Raw genomic sequence first — 22,529 nt, 5'->3', positions numbered from 1 at the left:
AATCTACAAAGTGGTACCTAAGTGTGGTATTTTTGATAGTCCTGCTTAAAGAGGAAATTGTGCTAAAAGTGCCTTGGTGAAGTATACTTTTGTATTAGTATACATTTTCGACTGATAAGGTCTCCTGGCACTTAGAAATTAGAAATTAAATTAAACGGAAAGGAAGGTTGGACTGACTTTCCTGTCTTTAGGCTTATGTGATGTTAATCTAATGTGTGTAGGTAAAATCTTTATAACTTGAGCAGTGGGAATGCTCAAGACTGAGAACCCTTCTTTGTAAGTCAAAATATTCATAAAATTAGTTGAAGTAGAAAGTAGTATTGCCTTTACTCTTCTGAATGCAAAACCTAGTAGGATGAATACTGAATAAACAATTTATAAACTGCAAAACTGAGAGAAAAGGAAGAAGGAAATAAAAAGGGGAAGATGGAGGGAAAACACTGGAATCGGAATAATGAAAGAAAATAGAGAAACAATTAAACAATGAATATAAAAGCAAAACATGGGTGAAGAAACAGGAGATGAACAAAAATAGCTATTTTTATAGCAAGCATGATGCCACGGTTTTAAAAGACATTATGAGTTAGATTTATCAAGATAATGGTTAAAATAATTGGCCACAATTTGTGACCAGTCTTTCTGCGACCCGTATGTAATTTTCCAAACTGATTGCTCATTTGCAAGACCGCAAATTGCAACTATCTACAATCTGCCATAAACACATAGGCAAAGGCCTGAACGGGTCAGCAGACCACCATTCCTTCAATTGAATGTGAAAAATGAAAACTTTTTTTTAAAGCCGTCGAATCTCTTTAAAGGAAACATGGCTGCTTTAAAAAAAAAAAAAAACATTTTCAAAAGTCTCATTGATAGTTGGGGAGGGTTCCCTGTACCAGCGCCAACCCCCTTAAACTTGCACTCCAAGTCACAAATACCCAAGTCACAAACAGGAAGGGTCTAAAAGATACCCCTTCCCTTTTGTGAGCAAGTTACAAACCCAACTTAAGAGTCTGAAACTTTTCAATACTTTGCCACTGGAATTACAGTAGCAAACCAGTGGTATTGAATCGCAATTTGAAAGGGACATCCACATTCGGGAAAGTGTCTGGCTATAAACTTAATCCACAGAAGACACAAGTCATAGCTAACTACTCCCTTGCCGTGGCTGTCCCCGAGATCTGCAAAGACGCTACCTATTTAGGGGTTAAAATAACGTCCAAAATACAAGATATTAACAACATAAACTATAATGAACTGATCAAACGAACCGCTCTACTACTAAAAAAATGGAATAGATTGCCCCTGAATCTGATCGGAAGAATTAACCTCATAAAGATGAAGGTACTGCCAAAGTTTGTCTATTTATTTCGATCCATCCCACTGACACTAAACAATCAGTTCTTTCAACATCTAGATAGAGTTCTGAGCAGCTTTAGATGGTGCTATAAGAAGCCGAGAAGGTCATTAAAATTGCTAAAGAATAATACAAATATGGGAGGGCTCAACTTTCCAGATTTTAAACTATATTTCTGGTCAGCATTTTTTACACGTTTGCGTTCTTTACTTCATGGAGAAAGAGCTTTATTTTTTCATTTTTTTATGCTGAAACAAGACTCACTCTTGTTTTTGCTCAGAGCTAATGACCCGAATTATTACAAGAGGGTGAGATTCAAGACTGCTAGGGACATTGTTAGGATCTGGGGCAATGTATTAACATATTGCAAAACATCTTTCTTTCATCCAAAGCTTCCGTTATGGGGTAACCCAGGTCTCCCGGCTATCTTTACGGATAATATTACTCATAACTGGGCGGCACTTGGGATCAGGGTTTTGGCGGATTTGTATGGCACGCAAGGGTTCTTGGAATTTAACATGCTCAAACGAATATATGACTTACCGGAAGCCACAAGATACAAACATCTACAGATACATCATTACTTGATTAATAAAAAAAAGATTCAAAATATTGCTGAATGCGATGTATGGACCTGCCTATACTCAAACAAGAACAAATCAGTCATAAGCGAGGCATACAAGTCATTCAGTAACTTTAAAACGAATGATGGTGCTAAACTAGCCGTGAAGTGGGGCACTCAACTGGGTCTAAATATTACTCCGAAACAAATCGAGCACTCTCTGTCTAATATCAATAAACTTGTACGGTCATCCAGCCTTAGGCTTCAACAATTCAGAACAACCTGCATGCTCTATTTTACCCCTGAAAGAATCTCTAGATGGTCCCCTAATGCCGTTTATGGTCATCGCACCAAATGCCCTAAATGTTCAGCCGACGCAGCCAATTTAGTACACATGCTGTTCTCATGCCCAAAACTTAAGACCTTCTGGGGGGACATACAGAATGTGTTGAGAATAAAGAATATTATGTTACCTACCTTTACGGCTGCTTCGGTCTTACTAGACTCTTATCCCTTGTCATCTCCACAATCTGCTCTAGTTACTATACTCATGTCTTGTGCTAAATTAACCTTGGCTAGAGCCTGGATCTGTACGGAACCACCGACAGTTTGGGACTGGTGGGTACCAGCAACAGAGATACATGCCATGGAACTAGCCCTAGCAAATCTTAGGGGAATGCGCTCACTGATCAAATTTAAAAGAAACTGGGGAACCTTCCTAGAGTAAAAATTACTCAATGCTTTTTTTTTTTTTTTCTTCTTTTTTTTACGAATATGTAAAGAAATCTATTTATATTGATTGATTATGAATGTGGAATTTCCTCTTTGTCTTTATATAATAATTCATTTGTTATATAACATATCTACTCTGATGTCACTTAATGCATGTATGAATTTATTTATGTTTTTTTTTCTGTCAGCTTGCTAAACAATAAAAAAAGTAAAAAAAAAAAAAAAAAGAAAGGGACACCCACAACTTATTCCTTCCAAAGTTACAATTTGGTATCCAGTAGTAAATCCATTTTAGGAGTCAACCAAACTTTAGAGACTCCTGAAATGGGTTTTGTAAATGAATATAACTTTTTCCGGTTGCACACTCCAAATCGGAGTGTTTGCATCTACAACAAGCATTGGTAAATGCATTGGGCTTCGCCTATGTGATTAATAATAAGCTGCTTTTTGTTATAAGTTGTTGCTTGCTGAGTAGGTGTACAATAAAGGTTACAGAAAGTCTGTTAAATTGTTATGACTTGTTTTTGTACAAAAAGGCAATACCTATTGTGCTATAACTGGTATAAGTAATAGCAAGATAAAAGAAAATGAAATGAAAGAGGGAAATAATAGAATTATTGATGTAATAGCAAAATTATGTCTTTAGAGGAGTTCTGACAACATTTGTGCCCGGTGTCGCTGCACCTGCTGCACCATTCAAATCATGCCCTTGGTGCCTGTAAGATAACTGCATTAGTGACTGCCTGTTTAGTAGTAAAATATAGCATATTTTGTGTTTAGAGGGATCACAGAGTGTTGGGCCCCGGTGTCACTGCACCTGCTGAAGCATTGAAATCATGTCCTTAGTGCCTGCAAAGTAACAACACTTGTGACTGTGTATTTTGTAATTAAATATAGCAATATTTAAAAAAAAAAAAAAAAAAATATAGCAATATTTGTTGTTTTGAGGAGTCCTGACAACATTTGGCCTCAGTGCCTGTGCACCTGCAGCATCATTGAAATCATGGCCCTCGAGCCTGCTAGGTAACTGCATTTGTGACTGCCTTTTTAGTAGTAAAGTTTTGCAATATTCTGCATTTAGTGGGCTCCCTAGAGCTTTTGGTCTGGTGCCACTGCACCTGCTGCACCATTCAAATTAACCCCCCTTTTAACGGCAAGCTAACTGCAATTCTGTTTGCCTATATAGTAGTAAAATATAGCAATATTAGGTGTTTCGAGGACGCCATGATACATTTTTCGCCCGATGCCACCGCACCTGCTGCACCCTTCAAATCGTGACCCTGTTGTCTGCAAGGTAGTTGCACTTGTGACTGCCTGTTTAGTAGTGAAATATAGCAATATTAGGTGTTTAGTAGCATGCCTAGAGCTGTTGGTCCTGATGCTACTGCCCCTGTTGCACTATTCAATTCATGACCCTATTGAATGCTAGCTAATTTCACTTGTGACTGTCTTGTTTAGTGGTACAATAATCTGTGTTTAGTGTGGTCCCTAGAGCTTTTGGCCCCAGCGCCTCTGCACCGGCTGCACCATTCAAATCAAGTCCCTTTTAACTGCAAGGTAACTGCAATTGTGACTGCCAGTTTTGTAGTCAAATATAGCAATATTATGTGTTTAGAGGAGTTCTGACAAGTTTTGGGCCTGGTGATACTGCACCTTCTGCACCATTCAAATCATGATCTTGTTGTCTGAAAGTTAACCACACTTGTGGTTCCCTGTTTAGTAATAAAATATAGCAATATTAGGTGTGTAGGGGGGTGCCTGGAGCATTTGGTCCAGGTGCTGCCGCACTATTGAAATCATGGCCCCAGTGCTTGCTAGATAAATTCACCTGTGACTACCTCATTAGTTGTAAAATATAGCAAAATTAGGTGTTTAGATGAGTAATGACAACTTCTGGCCCCGGTGCCACTGCACCTGCTGCACCATTTAAATAATGACCGTCACCTGCAAGGTAACTGCACTTGTGACTGCCTGTTTAGTAGTACATTTTAGCACTAGTTGGTATTTAGTGGAGTTATGACAACAAATTTATTTGTTGCCACTGCACCTGCTGCACCATTTAAAGCAAGTGGCTTTCAACTGCAAGGTAACTACAATTGTGAATTCCTGTATAGTAGTAAAATATAGCAATATCAGGTGTTCAGAGTAGTTCTGACAACTTTTAGGCCTTGCGCCACTGCACCTGCTGCACCATTCAAATCATGGCCATGTTCTCTGCAAGGTAACCACACTTTTGACTGCCTGCTTATAAGTAAAATATAGCAATTTTAGGTGTTTAGTGGGGTGCCTAGAGCTTTTGGTCCTGTTGTTACTACACCTGCTGCACCATTTAAATCATGACCCTGCTGTCTGCAAGGTAACTTCACTTTGTGACTGCCTGTTTAGTTTTACATTTTAGCAATAATCTGGGTTTAGTTGGGTACCTAGAGCTTTTGGCCCCGGTGTCACTGCAGCTGCTGCATCATTTAAAGCAAGTCCAATTTAACAGCAATTGTGACCGTCTGTTAACTGCAATTGTGACCAGCTGTTTAGTGCTCAAATATAGCAATATTATATGCTTAGAGGGGCCCTGACAACTTGTGGGCCTGGTGCTACTGCCCCTGCTGCACCATTCAAATCATGACCCTGTTGTCTGCAAGGTAATTGCACTTGTGGCTGCCTGTTTAGTAGTAAAATATAGCATAGTTCTTGTTTATCAATGTTCTTTTTAGCGTGCACTGTTGATTACAATATTTAGAATTTGATCATAATGACCAAATAGATTAAGTTGAAAAAAATCATTCCAATAATGCCTTCACAGTGCAAAGACATGTACTGAGGCATGCATTGGAAATGCCACAAACGTCTGCATCTGCTTTACACACCTAAGCAATAAAAAGCATGCATTCCAGCATACTGTTAGAAGCTGTCTACCTTTTACATTGAAAAAGATCTTATCTTGACAGTGAATGGGGCTTAAGCAGTGCGAACAACTTTAGTAGAAGTAGCATACATGCTTGCAGCCAGGGGAAGTTACCAAAAAAAAACATTCCACACAAAAGCAAATGAACACAGTAATTAGGCATGGGAACTGATAACAGCCCCTTTTTAAGATATATTAAATACAAGAGATTTCAGAAGCACAGCGCACGCACTATGCAAGCGAAACCTAAAAAGGTTTAGTACATTTGGGCCTAGATTTTGTAACCCATACCTACAAAGGACTTAGGAAGTCACCCTTTATGATCCCTAGCCTTATGAAGGTCATGGTCTTAAAACCTCATGTCTGGATAAGATAGCAAATCTCCTCAGTGACTTGTGAGATCTTTATAAATTTTGAATGTGGATAACTCACTTTATGCATAAAACATGGAGTGCTGATGTACCCTACATTTTCCCGACCATAACTTCATTATATTTGGCTACCTCTTAGTTTCGAATTGGTTTGTAAAAAGTTACGTTCCGAGAGTAGAAGTAGTTAGCAATAACTTATCCTAAATCAATTCCACTGTCACAATGGTGCCTGAATTAAGATATCAGTATTAATATGTTGCTACCACTCACAATATACACGGATTCAAAATGATTTTTTAGGCATATTAGTTGTACTTGCACTTGTGTATTTGGTTGGCGCAATCACAACATGTGAATTGCGTAAAGTGGTGCATTTAACCCCTTCCGTGCTGCGAACGTTCAACGGACGTCGCGTGCACTACCTCGGCAGTGCTGCGCACGTCCGTTGAACGTTCCGACCCCGCCCGCTTAATAGAACGTTCCGCTACAGCGCGGAATGTTCGAAGCAGCAGAGGGGTTAGCTAGGATCTACTTGTGCATAGCAAGGGCACTCATGTGCCCACTATGTCCCGAGTGTGATCAATGTAGTTTAGTGGAGTATCAGAAGTTTGGTCAAGGAAGTGCGCTGCAAACTGGATAAAAACATTCAGTTACATATTTTAGGCATTTACAATTTTTTTTAATCTATTTCTTAAGCTGACCTTCTATTGGACTTGGCCCTTTTTGGCAGGTTCACCCCTGTACGTTTTGTCTTAAGCTCTGACATTGTGGCAGTGATTTTAGGTCTCTGGGCACTTTAGCCCTGTGGCCCAGTGTAAAGTGCATGCGCGCTCTGAGTACGTGTGGTGAGATTGGCCTGCCCTCCCATAGGACTGCATGGAGGATATGTGTGTCCATGGTAATTCCTGGTATGAGAGGAGTGCAGTTGTGAGTTTAGTATGTATTAACTAGTGAGGATAAATGCTGTGAAATGGTGTGTGCAGATTTATGGTGACTGGTGGAGAAATGTGTGTGCACTGCATCCCTAAATGCAATGCAGTGCACGCAACAAAATGTGTTTGATTTATTTATATGTTTACTTACCTGTAAACGTCCATTATCCATAGATTACTGCCCCCCACCCTGCCCCTCCCCCTCTCCACGTCACTGCACCGGCAGGTACTCCCCTACCGACCGCGGCTGACTATCGTTTGAGATATCTCAAATGATTATTCTATAGCAGGTCATCATAACTGGGAAAAAACACTATGAGGACAAATGTACCAAGAATTTTTGCTGTGCAGCAACCAAAGTTGCTGTGCGGCATTGCACGAAAAGGAAGAGAGCAAAACAGCACCACATTTACTAAAATATGGTGCTGTTTTCACGTTTCCCTGTACTGGTGCACGTTTGGGGAGCTCGGTGCCAATGCACACACCCTTGCATCATAGTGCAGAGGTGTGTGTTTAATGTTAAGCATAGGTTTGTACTGGAAGGGCATACAGCACAAAATAATATGCCTTGACACAGTTTAACTCGTTTATAACTTACTATGTTTGCTGTGCAGTACAGCGCACATACAAAGTTAGTACACTTTTTGAGAAAACTTATCTTAAAGGTTATATATCTGCCTCGAGATGTACATTTTATAGAGCAAATCCCTAAACCAATGTTAGAATTCTTTTTCTTTATTCTTCCCGCTGACAAAACATCCTTATGATTTAGGATAAGGCGTAAGATATGTTATGTGTGAAACAGAAGAAGACCAGCCCTTTTCAATTTACACAGCTTTTCTTATCCACGCATTGATTCAGTATCTAATTTGCACTCTAACATGCATTTCTTTCTTTTATTTTTTAAACAACCGTTTATTGGTTATTAGATTTAGCTGGGCTTGCATACATGTTACATACATAACATTCGCTTGACTTTACAGGAGATGAACAGACATGGAACACGGGCTACAACCGCATTGTCAAGTTTACACATCTGATCACGCAATGTGACACTACAGCTAAGTTGCCAATGACTATGTGTAGATTCAAATAGGCTGTACATTTGTTAAGTCCACCAATTAGACAATTGGGCAACAGATTTAAACATGAGTAACAATAATTTCTGAGCATTCCAAACATGCATTCATTTCTTACAGGGATTTTCAATCATTTTGCATTATTCAACGAGCATTCCTTTTAAAAATATAGTTTATAGTCAGTCACTTTTTGTGTTAAAAATTCTGAAATGCCTCGCACAATTCCCCTTTGTTTACCAGACTGTAATCAACACGCAGCACACACATGCCCACTTACCCGGATATTATGCTTGGGAACTTCTTTCCAATAAACTCTTGCATGCACTGGTGTTCTGTCGAGCGCTCCAGAAACACTTCAAAGGCTTGCAGATAACGGCTCGTGTCTGACAAAAGGCTTTTCATGGATGACGCCATGCCTGTTGCTACCCTGCAGAAATGAGAGAGAGAAGAGGTTCGTTTTAGGAAAGTATCTTCTATTTCCGCCTTCCTGTGTCTGACAGTTCTGTCCTGGACTTTAGAACACAGCGTGGTTACTGCTGAAGCAGCGTGTGTCGTGCCTGCACTGCTGGACTCTGTACTCTGTGGGTGTGGTAACATTTCACAGCTGTAGTCAAAGATACAACAGCCACAGTAGAGACTCCCTTGCGTAATTTCCTGTCTTACGTCTTTCAAGTTAAGAAAAGCCTTTTTAATTTCCTGGCCGATGTGTTGTGACAATGGTGCAATGAAATATTATGAAATATTATGTTCCTCAAGAAGTGACGAAGTCAGATCAATTCTGTGATAGTAACGAGCTGATGAAAAACTTTTCAAAACGCAGGATATTAAAGTGTTCCTGTCTCGCGACACGAGCAGCATATGTGAACAGTTCTCAAATATAAGCACTGCAGACGAAAAATACTGCACGCCGCCGAATAATAAAATATTAAGTTTAGAGTCGTGAAGAGGTTATATTCAGTACAATGGCCAACAAAGATATAAGACAGGCCATTATACAAATGTTTAGTAATATTATAAATTGTTTCAAATGTCTACAACAACGTAAATATGGTTATTTAGATAACGTGCAGGTATCGCTAAATAAAAGAAATACATGGTGGCGGCACGCTGGGACCTTTAAAAAAGGTACTAATATCATAGAGACAAAAAGAATTAAGATGGGGCCACACTACACATTCACTTTGTTTAAGCCACCCTTTTTTGTGGGCCTAAAACATAGCAACCTATTGTACGGTATTTTTTCAAAATTTAAGAAGTAACTTAAAATTCTAAACTTGCCTCTTCTTTTGCAACATCGTTTCATCACTTTCAGTTTAAGTGATAGTTCGTTATCTTTCTTTTTCTTAGCACAACCTTAGCAATACCACAATAAACTATAACTTAATCAATAGTCAATAAAACATCATATTTCAGTAAAAAAAAAAACAGTATACCAATTGATTCTAAATGTAAAAAAATAATCCTTACAGTGGTCCGTGCTCCAGCTATCACATAAAACAAGCATTTGCAATGCAATAGGTCTCGCATTACGCGTTTTGAGCAATTGGTATTGTAAATGGCAATCTTTTTTATTTCTGTGTTGGTTTTGAAAATAACTAAACTAATAGTTTTGTCATTTACAATGCCAACAGTTTTAACTTGCGCAAATGTGACACTCATAGCATTTGTAATGCAATATGTGTTGTATTTATGTGACTTAGAAGTATTGCTATTACAAATAACAATGGCTTTTATTTTTTTAAAATATTTAATAATTAAATCAAAGTTATTGTAATTTAGAATAGCAATAGCTTAAACTTTTGTAAATAACTTTTGTGAAGATTGTGTTCAGTGTATTTTATTGTGACTAAAATCTAAGAACAGAAGTGACATTTTAACATTTTTCTGTAACATTTGTAATAAAGCTTGAAACATTGGGAGAACATATTTGAACCAGTTGTTGTTGAATGGTTGCACAGATTGATGCTGTGGTGGCACTGAGTGATGTTGTGGTGGTGACGAGTGATGCTGTGGCATTCAGTGATGCTGTGGTAGCGCATAGTGATGTTGTGGTGCACCTGAGTGATGCTGTGGTGGTGCTGAGTGATGCTGTGGTGATGCGATAGATAGAGTGAGTGCGATAGATAGAGTGAGGGCGATAGATAGATAAAGGGAGGGCGATAGATAGATAGAGGGAGGGCGAAAGATAGAGTGAGAGCGATAGATAGATAGATAGATAGATAGACAGATAGAGGGTGATAGATAGATAGAGGGAGGGCGATAGATGGATAGATAGATAGAGTGAGGGCGATAGACAGATAGATAGATAGATAGCAATAGATAGATAGATAGATAGATAGATAGATAGATAGATAGATAGATAGATAGATAGATAGAGTGAGGGCAATAGATAGATAGAGTGATGGCGATAGATAGATATAGTGAGGGTGATAGATAGAGTGAGGGCGATAGATAGAGTGAGGGCGATAGATAGAGTGAGGGCGATAGATAGATAGATAGATAGAGTGAGGGCGATACATAGATAGAGTGAGGGAGATAGATAGAGTGAGGGAGATAGATAGAGTGAGGGAGATAGATAGAGTGAGGGCGATAGATAGAGTGAGGGCGATAGATAGAGTGAGGGCGATAGATAGATAGAGTGAGGGCGATAGATAGATAGAGTGAGGGCGATCGATAGATAGAGTGAGGGCGATAAATACGTTGAGGGCGATAGATAGAGTGAGGGCGATAGATAGAGTGAGGGCAATAGATAGAGTGAGGGCGATAGATAGATAGAGTGAGGGCAATAGATAGATAGAGTGAGGGCCATAGATAGCTAGAGTGAGGGCGATAGATAGAGTGAGGGCGATTGATAGATAGAGTGAGGGCGATAGATAGAGTGAGGGCGATAGATAGAGTGAGGGCAATAGATAGATAGAGTGAGGGCAATAGATAGCTAGAGTGAGGGCGATAGAGTGAGGGCGATTGATAGATAGAGTGAGGGCGATAGGTAGGTAGGTAGATAGATAGATAGAGTCAGGGCGATAGATAGATAGATAGATAGATAGATAGATATAGTGAGGTGATAGATAGATAGGTATATAGAGTGAGGACGATAGATAGAGTGAGGGCTATAGCTAGATAGATAGATAGAGTGAGGGCGATAGATAGATAGATAGATAGATAGATAGATAGATAGATAGATAGATAGATAGATAGATAGATAGATAGATAGATAGAGTGAGGGCAATAGATGGATAGATAGATAGAGTGAGGGCGAGAGATAGATAGATAGATAGATAGATAGATAGATAGATAGATAGATAGATAGATAGATAGATAGATAGATAGATAGATAGATAGATAGATAGATAGATAGATAGATAGATAGATAGATAGAGTGAGGGCGATAGATAGATAGATAGATAGATATATAGATAGATAGATAGATAGATAGATAGAGTGAGAGCGATAGATGGATAGATAGATAGAGTGAGGGCGATAGATGGACAGATAGATAAAGTGAGGGCGATAGATAGATAGATAGAGAGATAGATAGATAGATAGATAGTTAGATAGATAGATAGAGTGAGGACAATAGATAGATAATGTGAGGGTGATAGATAGATAGATAGAGTAAGGGCGATAGATAGATAGAGTGAGGGCGATAGATAGAGTGAGGGTGATAGATAGAGTGAGGGCGATAGATACAGTGAGGGTGATAGATACAGTGAGGGCGATAGATACATTGAGGGCGATAGATACAGTGAGGGCGATAGATACAGTGAGGGCGATAGATAGAGGGAAAGCGATAGATGGATAGTTAGATAGAGTGAGGGCGATAGATGGACAGATAGATAAAGTGAGGGCGATAGATAGATAGATAGATAGATAGATAGATAGATAGATAGATAGATAGATAGATAGATAGATAGATAGAGTGAGGGCGATAGATAGAGGGAAAGCGATAGATGGATAGTTAGATAGAGTGAGGGCGATAGATGGATAGATAGATAGATAGATAGATAGATAGATAGATAGATAGATAGATAGAGTGCGATAGATAGATAGATAGATAGATAGATAGATAGATAGATAGATAGATAGATAGATAGATAGATAGATAGATAGATAGATAGATAGATAGAGTGAGAGCGATAGATGGATAGATAGATAGAGTGAGGGCGATAGATGGACAGATAGATAAAGTGAGGGCAATAGATAGATAGATAGATAGATAGATAGATAGATAGATAGATAGATAGATAGATAGATAGATATAGTGAGGGTGATAGATAGATAGGTATATAGAGTGAGGATGATAGATAGAGTGAGGGCTATAGCTAGATAGATAGATAGAGTGAGGGCGATAGATAGATAGAGTGAGGGCGATAGATGATAGATAGATAGAGTGAGGGCAAGAGATAGATAGATAGATAGATAGATAGATAGATAGATAGATAGATAGATAGATAGATAGATAGATAGATAGAGTGAGGGCGATAGATGGATAGATAGATAGAGTGAGGGCAATAGATGGATAGATAGATAGAGTGAGGGCGAGAGATAGATAGATAGATAGATAGATAGATAGATAGATAGATAGATAGATAGATAGATAGATAGATAGATAGATAGATAGATAGATAGATAGATAGAGTGAGAGCGATAGATGGATAGATAGATAGAGTGAGGGCGATAGATGGACAGATAGATAAAGTGAGGGCGATAGATAGATAGATAGAGAGATAGATAGATAGATAGATAGTTAGATAGATAGATAGAGTGAGGACAATAGCTAGATAATGTGAGGGTGATAGATAGATAGAGTGAGGGCGATAGATAGATAGAGTGAGGGCGATAGATAGAGTGAGGGTGATAGATAGAGTGAGGGTGATAGATAGAGTGAGGGCGATAGATACAGTGAGGGCGATAGATACAGTGAGGGCGATAGATACAGTGAGGGCGATAGATACAGTGAGGGCGATAGATAGAGGGAAAGCGATAGATGGATAGTTAGAGTGAGGGCGATAGATGGACAGATAGATAAAGTGAGGGCGATAGATAGATAGATAGATAGATAGATAGATAGATAGATAGATAGATAGATAGATAGATAGATAGATAGATAGATAGAGTAAGGGTGATAGATAGATAGAGTGAGGGTGATAGATAGATAGAGTGAGGGCGATAGATAGATAGAGTGAGGGCGATAGATAGAGTGAGGGCGATAGATAGAGTGAGGGCGATAGATGGACAGATAGATAAAGTGAGGGCGATAGATAGATAGATAGATAGATAGATAGATAGATAGATAGATAGATAGATAGATAGATAGAGTGAGGGTGATAGATAGATAGAGTGAGGGTGATAGATAGATAGAGTGAGGGCGATAGATAGATAGAGTGAGGGCGATAGATAGAGTGAGGGCGATAGATAGAGTGAGGGCGATAGATAGAGTGAGGGCGATAGATACAGTGAGGGCGATAGATAGAGTGAGGGCGATAGATAGATAGAGTGAGGGCGATAGATAGATAGAGTGAGGCCGATATATAGATAGATAGATATATAGATAGAGTGAGGGCGATAGATAGATAGAGTGAGGGCGATAGATAGATAGAGTGAGGGCAATAGATGGATAGATAGAGTGAGGGCGATAGATAGATAGATAGATAGATAGATAGATAGATAGATAGATAGATAGATAGATAGATAGATAGATAGATAGAGTGAGGACAATAGATAGATAATGTGAGGGTGATAGATAGATAGAGTGAGGGCGATAGATAGATAGAGTGAGGGCGATAGATAGAGTGAGGGTGATAGATACAGTGAGGGCGATAGATACAGTGAGGGCGATAGATACAGTGAGGGCGATAGATACAGTGAGGGTGATAGATACAGTGAGGGCGATAGATAGAGTGAGAGCGATAGATGGATAGATAGATAGAGTGAGGGCGATAGATGGACAGATAGATAAAGTGAGGGCGATAGATAGATAGATAGATAGATAGATAGATAGATAGATAGATAGATAGATAGAGTGAGGGCGATAGATACAGCGAGGGCGATAGATACAGTGAGGGCGATAGATACAGTGAGGGCGATAGATAGAGTGAGGGCGATAGATAGAGTGAGGGCGATAGATAGATAGCGTGAGGGCGATATATAGATAGATAGATATATAGATAGAGTGAGGGCGATAGATAGATAGAGTGAGGGCGATAGATAGATAGAGCGAGGGCAATAGATGGATAGATAGATAGAGTGAGGGCGATAGATAGATAGATAGATAGATAGATAGATAGATAGATAGATAGATAGATAGATAGATAGATAGATAGATTGATAGAGTGAGGGCGATAGATAGATAGATAGATAGATAGATAGATAGATAGATAGATAGATAGATAGATAGATAGATAGATAGAGTGAGGGCGATAGATGGATAGATAGAGTGAGGGAGATAGATGGACAGATGGATAAAGTGAGGGAGATAGATAGATAGATAGATAGATAGATAGATAGGAGTGAGGGCGATAGATGGATAGATAGATAGAGTGAGGGCGATAGATGGACAGATAGATAAAGTGAGGGCGATAGATAGATAGATAGATAGATAGATAGATAGATAGATAGATAGATAGATAGATAGATAGAGTGAGGGCGATAGATGGATAGATAGATAGAGTGAGTGCGATAGATGGACAAATAGATAAAGTGAGGGCGATAGATAGATAGATAGATAGATAGATAGATAGATAGATAGATAGATAGATAGATAGATAGATAGATAGATAGATAGATAGATAGATAGATAGATAGATAGATAGGTAGATAGATAGATAGAGTGAGGGCGATAGATGGATAGATAGATAGAGTGAGGGCGATAGATGGACAGATAGATAAAGTGAGGGCGATAGATAGATAGATAGATAGATAGATAGATAGATAGATAGATAGATAGATAGATAGATAGATAGAGTGAGGACGATAGATAGATAATTTGAGGGTGATAGATAGAGTGAGGGCGATAGATAGAGTGAGGATGATAGATAGAGTGAGGGCGATAGATACAGTGAGGGCGATAGATAGATACAGTGAGGGCGATAGATAGATACAGTGAGGGCGATAGATAGATGCAGTGAGGGCGATAGATAGATACAGTGAGGGCGATAGATAGAGTGAGGGCGATAGATAGATAGAGTGAGGGCGATATATAGATAGATAGATATATAGATAGAGTGAGGGCGATAGATAGATAGATAGAGTGAGGGCGATAGATAGATAGATAGAGTGAGGGCGATAGATAGATAGATAGACAGATAGATAGAGTGAGGCCAGCATCGCCAAGCATTGGCATAGCCAATAGGTCTCGCCTTTGGGACCTTATAAGTGTAGAGCCACGCAACAGTTAATGTTGTTGCACCAAGGATATTGTGCTGCATAACTAAATTCTTACAAGGGCCCAAAAGCGAGACCTATTGGCTATACCAATGCTTGTTTGCCCTTAGGGGAAACCGGGCTAGTGCCAGGAGGGTCAGGAGTGAGTGGCAGGGCATGGGGGTGAAGGGTGAGTGCCAGAGAGGTGTGGAGTGAGTGTGTTTTTTTGTGTGTGTGTGTGTGACAGTGGGTGTGGTTGTGTGTGATTTTGTGTGGTTGTGTGTGATTTTGTGTGGTTGTGTGTGTGGTTGTGTGTGTGTGGTTGTGTGTGTGGTTGTGTGTGGTTATGGTTCTGGTTGTGTGTGTGGCCGCCAAGACCTGGAACTCCCTCCCGACCGACCTGCGCCTGACCCAAGACCACCTCTCCTTCAGGAAGAAGCTCAAGACCTGGCTGTTCGAGCAGTAACGGCACCCCCCTCCACCTAGCGCCTTGAGACCCTACGGGTGAGTAGTGCGCTCTATAAATGTCTTGATTGATTGATTGATTGTGGTTGTGTGTAGTTGTGTGTGTGTGGTTGTGTGTGGTTGTGGGGGTGGTGGGTGTGGTTGAGTGTGTGTGTGGTTGTGTGTATGGTTGTGTGTGTGGTTGTGTGTGTGGTTGTGGGTGTGGTTGTGGGTGTGTGTGGTTGTGTGTGTGGGTGTGGGTGTGGGTGTGTGTGGTTGTGTGTGTGTGTGGTTGTGTGTGTGTGTGTGGTTGTGTGTGTGGTTGTGTGTGTATGTGTGGTTGTGTGTGTGTGTGTGGTTGTGTCGCTCTACGTTGGTAATCATCAAAAGTATTAGCGAGGTTGCTGTTGTGATCTCCGCGCAGCTAGTGTGGATCGTCGGAGGAGGCATGCAAGCGAGTGAAAAATTAGCAAGGAGGGGGAGGGGAGGAGGCAGGGAGCAAGCGAGAGGAAAGACAGATGGCGTTGAAGGCTGGCGGTTCGCAGGTGCACTTCAGCTTGCACTTAAGAGTCATGAGATGTGGTGTTTTTCAGGATTGAAGATGGTGGCTGACCCCGGCAGCTACTTTCTCATTGGAAAAATGAAGCCTTCTAAGAACATTTCATAAGACATCCCTCTCCCTCGCATAAGTCCAGTTCTAACCTACTTCAGACGAACCAGTGTCATACGGAATGAAATCATCAGTCTTAAGATACCAGACCAGGAGGGACAAAGGACCACGAAAATGTAACATGTATTTCACTTGGCAAGCCTGATCGAGTCCCTTCTGAGGAACCAGTGGGATCCTGGGTCAGCAATGTGTGTGCCAATGTTTGTCTTACAATGACCTCAGGGCACAATTCTTTGGCTAGTCCTACTGGCTTCAAAAAAGGTGTTTTTGTTGCACGTTTAACAAATGATGTCAGATTGAATGCACGTTTGTTTACCGGATTCGGCATTAGCGTGCGAAGGCCCCTGCTGTGCAAACAGTCCACTCTTAATTGCAGGATTAGGGACTTAGATAAGCCACCACAAGGCAGAGATGTTTCGTTTTTCGCAAGAAGTAAAGATAACTAGACGTTTATTGCTCAATTCAAGGATTAAACATGATTCGGGACACCCTGGTGCCGGTAAACCAGTGTTTTCTGGAAGATGTATTCTTGGTTCAGTTCAAATAAGCCAACTGGAGGAACTCACCTGAAAATAATGCATTAAAGGAGAGATCTTGTTTGCAAAAGTTGTGTTATGGTGACAGGAAGTCTTATGGTGACCATAGTACTGATTCCTGCCAATAGAAATCTAGAACAGTTGTGACTAAAATCGCCCTTGCGCTTTAAGCAAGACATTTCATGTCATACGTACAAGCCCAGCGTGAATTCAAGCTGCTTCCTCACCAAAGCTTCCAAAATGCGGGCAGGATATCGCGATAGAAAAAAAGTGCACACAAAAAAATCTTTGAATACAGTCGAGTAGGCACGTCACGCATCATGGAGGGAAAAAAACCCGAAGAGGACAGACAGCCGAATGGAGACAGCGCGTGGAGGGTGCTGCAGACGGCTGGCTGCCCACAAGGGCTGCGTGTTTGCATGACTCGAGGGTCGGGCAAGTTTCAAGCCCTGCCGCCATCAAGGAACCGGTCAGGACCAGAGCCGCTGCTGGAGCGTGGGGGCGGTCAGCAGGGCGAGGGGAGGAGGGTCACAAGGGACCTCTAATCCACAGCTGGCACTGAAGCTAAACAATGTTTGGGTAGGAAAAAGCAAACACAAACCTCTTATCTTATTGCTGATAAAGCCTTCAAATGAAAACAAGCATTATTTGCCGGAACCCTGTTTTCTTGTGGTTAAAAAAAAAAAAACAGATACCAAAGTAAGAAAGAAAGAAAACGATAGTCAATCTGAGAATGTGATGCATTCCCCGGGTAGCAAAACAAAGGAGTCCGAGGCGAGGGGTAACAAGCAGGAAGTAGGATAAGGGAGGGGGTGGCAAATGGTGAGCACTTCCGCGGTCGCTTTGATGTTCTCAGTGGTCACGCAGCTCACTGAGAACATCAAAGCGGCCACGAAAGTGCCCCCAAAGGCTGCAGGCAGACAAATGATGTGCGCGCCCGGCCCACATGCACTATACCCGATCTGCCTGCAGACTTTGGGAGCATTTGTGAAAGCCCTTACTGAACTCTAGCAGAGCAACGCATGCGCGTTGGCTCAGCGAGACTTAAAAAGCACCCCATAATTGAACCGAGGATCCAGAATAATAACAATGGGGGCAATATTGGTCTCCTTTTCACAGTTGACACCCAAAAGAACAGGGTGTTGTGGAGGACTCTGATTCTGGTGGAATCAGAATTTTTAAAAGAGTCAATGTGTCATAAAACTTTTTGTTGCGGTTGTGTATGTGGCTGTGGTTGTGTGTGTAGCTGTGTTTGTGGATTGTGTGTGTGTGCGGTTGTGTGTGTGTGTGGTTGTGTGTGGTTGTGGGTGTGGTTGTGGGTGTGGTTGTGGGTGTGGTTGGGTGTGGTTGTGTGTGTGGTTGTGTGTGTGTGGTTGTGTGTGTGTGGTTGTGTGTGTGTGGTTGTGTGTGTGTGTGTGGTTGTGTGTGTGGTTGTGTGTGTGGATGTGTGTGTGGTTGTGTGTGTGTGTGTGTGTGTGTGTGGTTGTGGGCCTGAGTGAAACCTATTGCTGTATTTAATTTCAGCCTGTGTATCAAATTTGAAAATGAGAAACAGTAATCGTAGTTCATCTTCCCTTCTCTCATGTTGGTAAACACGAACTAACCAAACTATACTAGTTTGAAGAATGTCCCCTGTCTGACTCACATCATTGGGTTACTTTGACATGCTCTCCTATTCACTGATTGGGGAAGAAAGAAAGTTGAACATTCTTAGGTGGGGTCCTCGGTTTTGAAATCGTCTGGCTCTGCCGCAGACATATAATTAAGCGCTTTGTGCAGGCAGAAAGGTATTAATTTCAGATTATGCTGCAATGTTGTTGTTAAAATGAATTTCATTTTAATTTCGTGGAAGGACGTGAGCATGCCCCTGCCTCTACTGAACTTGGATCCATGTGGCTCACTTTAAAATGGCAAGGCATTCACGTAGAGCTCTATAAACAGAGGGCTGAGTCACACAACATGGTGCAGACTTATGTGTTTGACACCTGAAAGAAGTTCCAATGTATGTTTCAATATGATACGAATGACTGAAACTCTACTTACGTGTGCAGCAGAATAGTATGTACCTGTGCAGACACTACGCACATTTAGTGTCAACCTTACATTTAAATAGTGGGTCTTCCCAGATGAGAGTTGTAAAAATCTGTCAATATTGTGCAATGCATTCGCGGTGAACACCCACATAGTCACAATACTACTTAACTGGGATTTGTAAATAATTTTGCAACGGATTCCCACACTAAATAGTCTGTGCTTAAATGTTGCAGAAAAAAACATGTTTATAGTAACAAGATTGAGCGTAAACGGGAGGGGAGGGTAGCTTCGACATGTAATTGCATATCTGATGTCGCACTCCTAAATACTACACGTAGACACACCTGCACAGTGAAATAAATAATTCACACATATAAATAGAAAAATAAACGCATGTATATTTCCCCTACCCATCGTAAAGTAGACCTATGTATTGGAGTTGTTTTTTTTTTGCACCTATATAAGTTTTGGAGCTGAGGGGTCCTGCCCCATGGGTTCTAGCCTTGCTGCATAGAGTGCATGCAAGAATCTTACATTCTGAATAGAGAGACCAGGTTTTTCTAGGCCTATTCCAACAGATTGGAAGGGATATTCCATTAATTACTCCTCATAATAGGTTGAAGGTGTTAGCTGTTACAGCTTAATGTAGGTAAAGTGTGTATCTATCCATAAGGTAATGGGTAATTGTCACAGACAATGTGTAACTTTCGAAGTTTAATCAACAAATTTTCTTTCTTTAGTCATGTCATCCGAATCGCAGTTTAAGTAAAAAATTTAAAATTGCATCTGTGCAGTCCATCTGTAGTAATTGTGTGTTTCTGGTTAAGATATATGCAGACGTATTACAGGTATTTTGCACTGGTCATTCCGAAGCTCTTGATTGGATTTTGGAGTCATAAAAAGCTTTTTTTAAAATATATTTACCGAGGTCTGTTGAAATCTTTGCAGCATCTCTTAATAGTGATGTGTGTAAAAATCAAAAAACTTTGCTTTTTGCAACTGTCGCTGTTTAACTCATATAGAAAACTCATATAGAAAACTTCTACAGATACATGCTTTCTAGAGAAGAGTTTGTATTACTTTCTTTCTCAATGACATAGTTCACAGAAAAGCTTAACTATAACCTTGCAGATAAAAATGATGCAACCATTATCAAGTAATTATCAACTACGGATAAATCGCAAGTTTGCAAGTGACGAGAATCGCACTGCATGGGCTGCGTTTGTCTTAGGTCCGTTCTATTAGTGTGAACATGAAAGGCGGTTCACCACTAACTCTGACGCATTTTCTTACCGTGTTTACACAGAACGTGACAGATTCCTTCTGACTCTTTAGGGAAGGTGTGAATAATTAACCCTTACCAGAACTCTTGATCTCGCCCTGTCACTTTGCACCGATCGTCAGCCCTTCACTCACGTCAGCCTCGGGGCCCCGATTCCACTCAAGCAGAAATAGTTTAAGATAGTTTTAGCTAGACGTTGACTCTGCATAACAAACAATTGCCGCGCGGCCGTGAAATGGACGGCAGCAAAAGTAAAAGTGATCGCTGGAGTTGTGTGCGCGCGCGAAATGAAGAGATCAGCAGCTGCGCGTGCTTATCAGAATAGCCCAAAAGTCTGCGTGAAATAAAATAATTAAAACAAGCCGTGATTTCAAAGAGCCTGAAAAGGAGGTATCCTTTCGTGAGTCAATAGCGGCAGAGAGGCTGCACTGCTAGTGTGTCAAGACAGAGTCAACCTTCATTCCTCCTCGACAAATAAGAATAGTGGAGGTCATCCCAAGTGGGACGTACTGCACGCAACAGGAAGTGATACTCGTCCTAAAATCAGGGAAGGAAGTATGTGTTGATACCGACGCCCCCTTGGTGAAAAAGATTCTCGAGAGGATCTTGCGAAGATCGAATTACTTGCACTGGAAGTTGAAAACAACCCAAGGACTGGCCTTATCACCATGAGCCTGCACATAGCACCGTGGAACCTGAAACATCTCAGAGCTTCAGCGCTTGGTTCGGTCTTCCACTGTAACTTGCTGCACTATCAGCACAAATGAACTGGCAGCTCCCTGATCAATGGACCTGCTGTTTTATTGGTTCATCCCTTCAAACGTGTTATGTACTCTGGTGATGACCGCCAGTGTCCCGGGTTACATCTACAGAAGCATGGGTGCAAACATACCCTAATACTTAGTATGGGGCCTTCAAAGATTAACACAGAAGTGCAATATGAAAGGTCTACAGCCAGACAATCGTATTCTAAAGTGGGGCGATGATGAACGTTGAGGACATTAGTTTGTGTGTGTAGTAAAGTTACATTAAACAAAAAAAAAAAAAAACAAGCCGTGAGCGTGCACGCTACCGAACTTCCGGTTTCGGGAACTCTCCCGAACTTCCGGTTTCGGGATGTGCACGCTCACGGCTGTCGTGGGGCGGGACTTATGTCTTTCGGAGAAGCTCGCACCCACAGAGTGGATGCCCCGAGGACCGGTGGCAGCAGAAGTCAGGAGCGGCGGCTGAGGCCGCTGATGAGGTAAGTGGGGCTTGGGAGCTTGGCACGTGTGTGTGTGTGTGTGTGCGTGTGTGTGCGCGTGCATGTGTGTGTGTGTGTGTGTGTGCGTGTGTGTGTGTGTGTGTGTGTGTGTGTGAGTGTGCATGTGTGTGTGTGCGCGCGCGACTGAGAGGCATGGCTGACTCTGACTGAGATGTGCACGGCTCGGGAGGCGGGGCTGGGCATGCGCGTCCACGAGGTGCAATCGGCGCTCGTGCCCCGGTCTGTGGTCCCTTCAGAGCTAAGTGGGCAGCAATAGGTCTTTCGCTGACGCGAGACCTAATAATTTATCGATGTAACCACTTAAACAAAGAAGTTGTGCTACCCCTGCCACCTAACAACCCCAAGAGCAGAGCCCTTTTTAGGTCGAGCTGGAGTACAATGCGAAGCATTGTCCAGCTTGACAACTATAGTTGCCCGTCTCCTGGGAATCTGAGACAGGGTTTGGGCACGCGCGCCGATTGGTGTATGGGGACGCACACGTCCAGGCCGGCGCCGTGCACATCCCCTGCCTCAGATTCCCAGCAAGTCAGCACACAGACACAGCACACACACGCACACGCACACACACACACACACACGCACATGCACCCCCCCTCCCACCCCAGTCACGGGCTCACGCGCACACACACAGCCCCCCCACCCCACTCACCGGGTCTCTTGGGCTCCTCTCGTCCCCCGGTGGTGGCGGCTGCACGTATTGGTAGGCGGCGGGGGCAGGCACCGGCAATGTGTCTCGAGCCCCCTCCGCTTCTCTTCCCAGACTCCTGGTTTATTTTTATAGCCATCTCTTTGTCAAGCGAAAGACCGACCCGCCTTTGTCCCAAGAGCATCCCTGCCACGGAAAGCTTAAAGAGCTTTCAAGCACGTTTTTGCGACGTGGCCCCTCCTCCCCACCACTGAGGGTAAACAGGAAGTGTAGGAATGCTGGGGGACGTAGTCCCGCCCCAGCAGAAGGCAAGTTTAGGCCCGGGGAGCTTTAAACGCTTTAAATCACGTTGTTGCGGC

At 41.7% G+C, this 22,529-nt stretch overlaps 1 protein-coding gene and 1 pseudogene across 2 annotated transcripts in view; one reads left to right on the top strand and one right to left on the bottom strand.

Annotated features, from left to right (window-relative positions):
* The window catches only part of LOC144823718 (histamine N-methyltransferase A-like), a 219,839-nt gene that overhangs the window by 82,906 nt on the left and 114,404 nt on the right, over positions 1-22,529 (bottom strand). For both annotated transcript variants that reach the window (XM_078682481.1, XM_078682480.1), the window contains exon 2: positions 8,210-8,359. In XM_078682481.1, coding sequence (XP_078538607.1) covers positions 8,210-8,346 — 137 coding nt within the window. In that variant the 5' untranslated portion in view covers positions 8,347-8,359. The remainder of the gene's footprint in view (positions 1-8,209; positions 8,360-22,529) is intronic.
* On the top strand, positions 20,496-20,932 carry LOC144825341 (alveolar macrophage chemotactic factor pseudogene; annotated as a pseudogene).

Source organism: Lissotriton helveticus, chromosome 3_1 (genome assembly GCF_964261635.1).
Source record: "Lissotriton helveticus chromosome 3_1, aLisHel1.1, whole genome shotgun sequence".
Taxonomy (NCBI): Eukaryota; Metazoa; Chordata; class Amphibia; order Caudata; family Salamandridae; genus Lissotriton; species Lissotriton helveticus.
The sequence above is the reverse complement of the archived record's forward strand: the minus strand, read 5'-3'. Positions and strand labels throughout refer to the sequence as shown.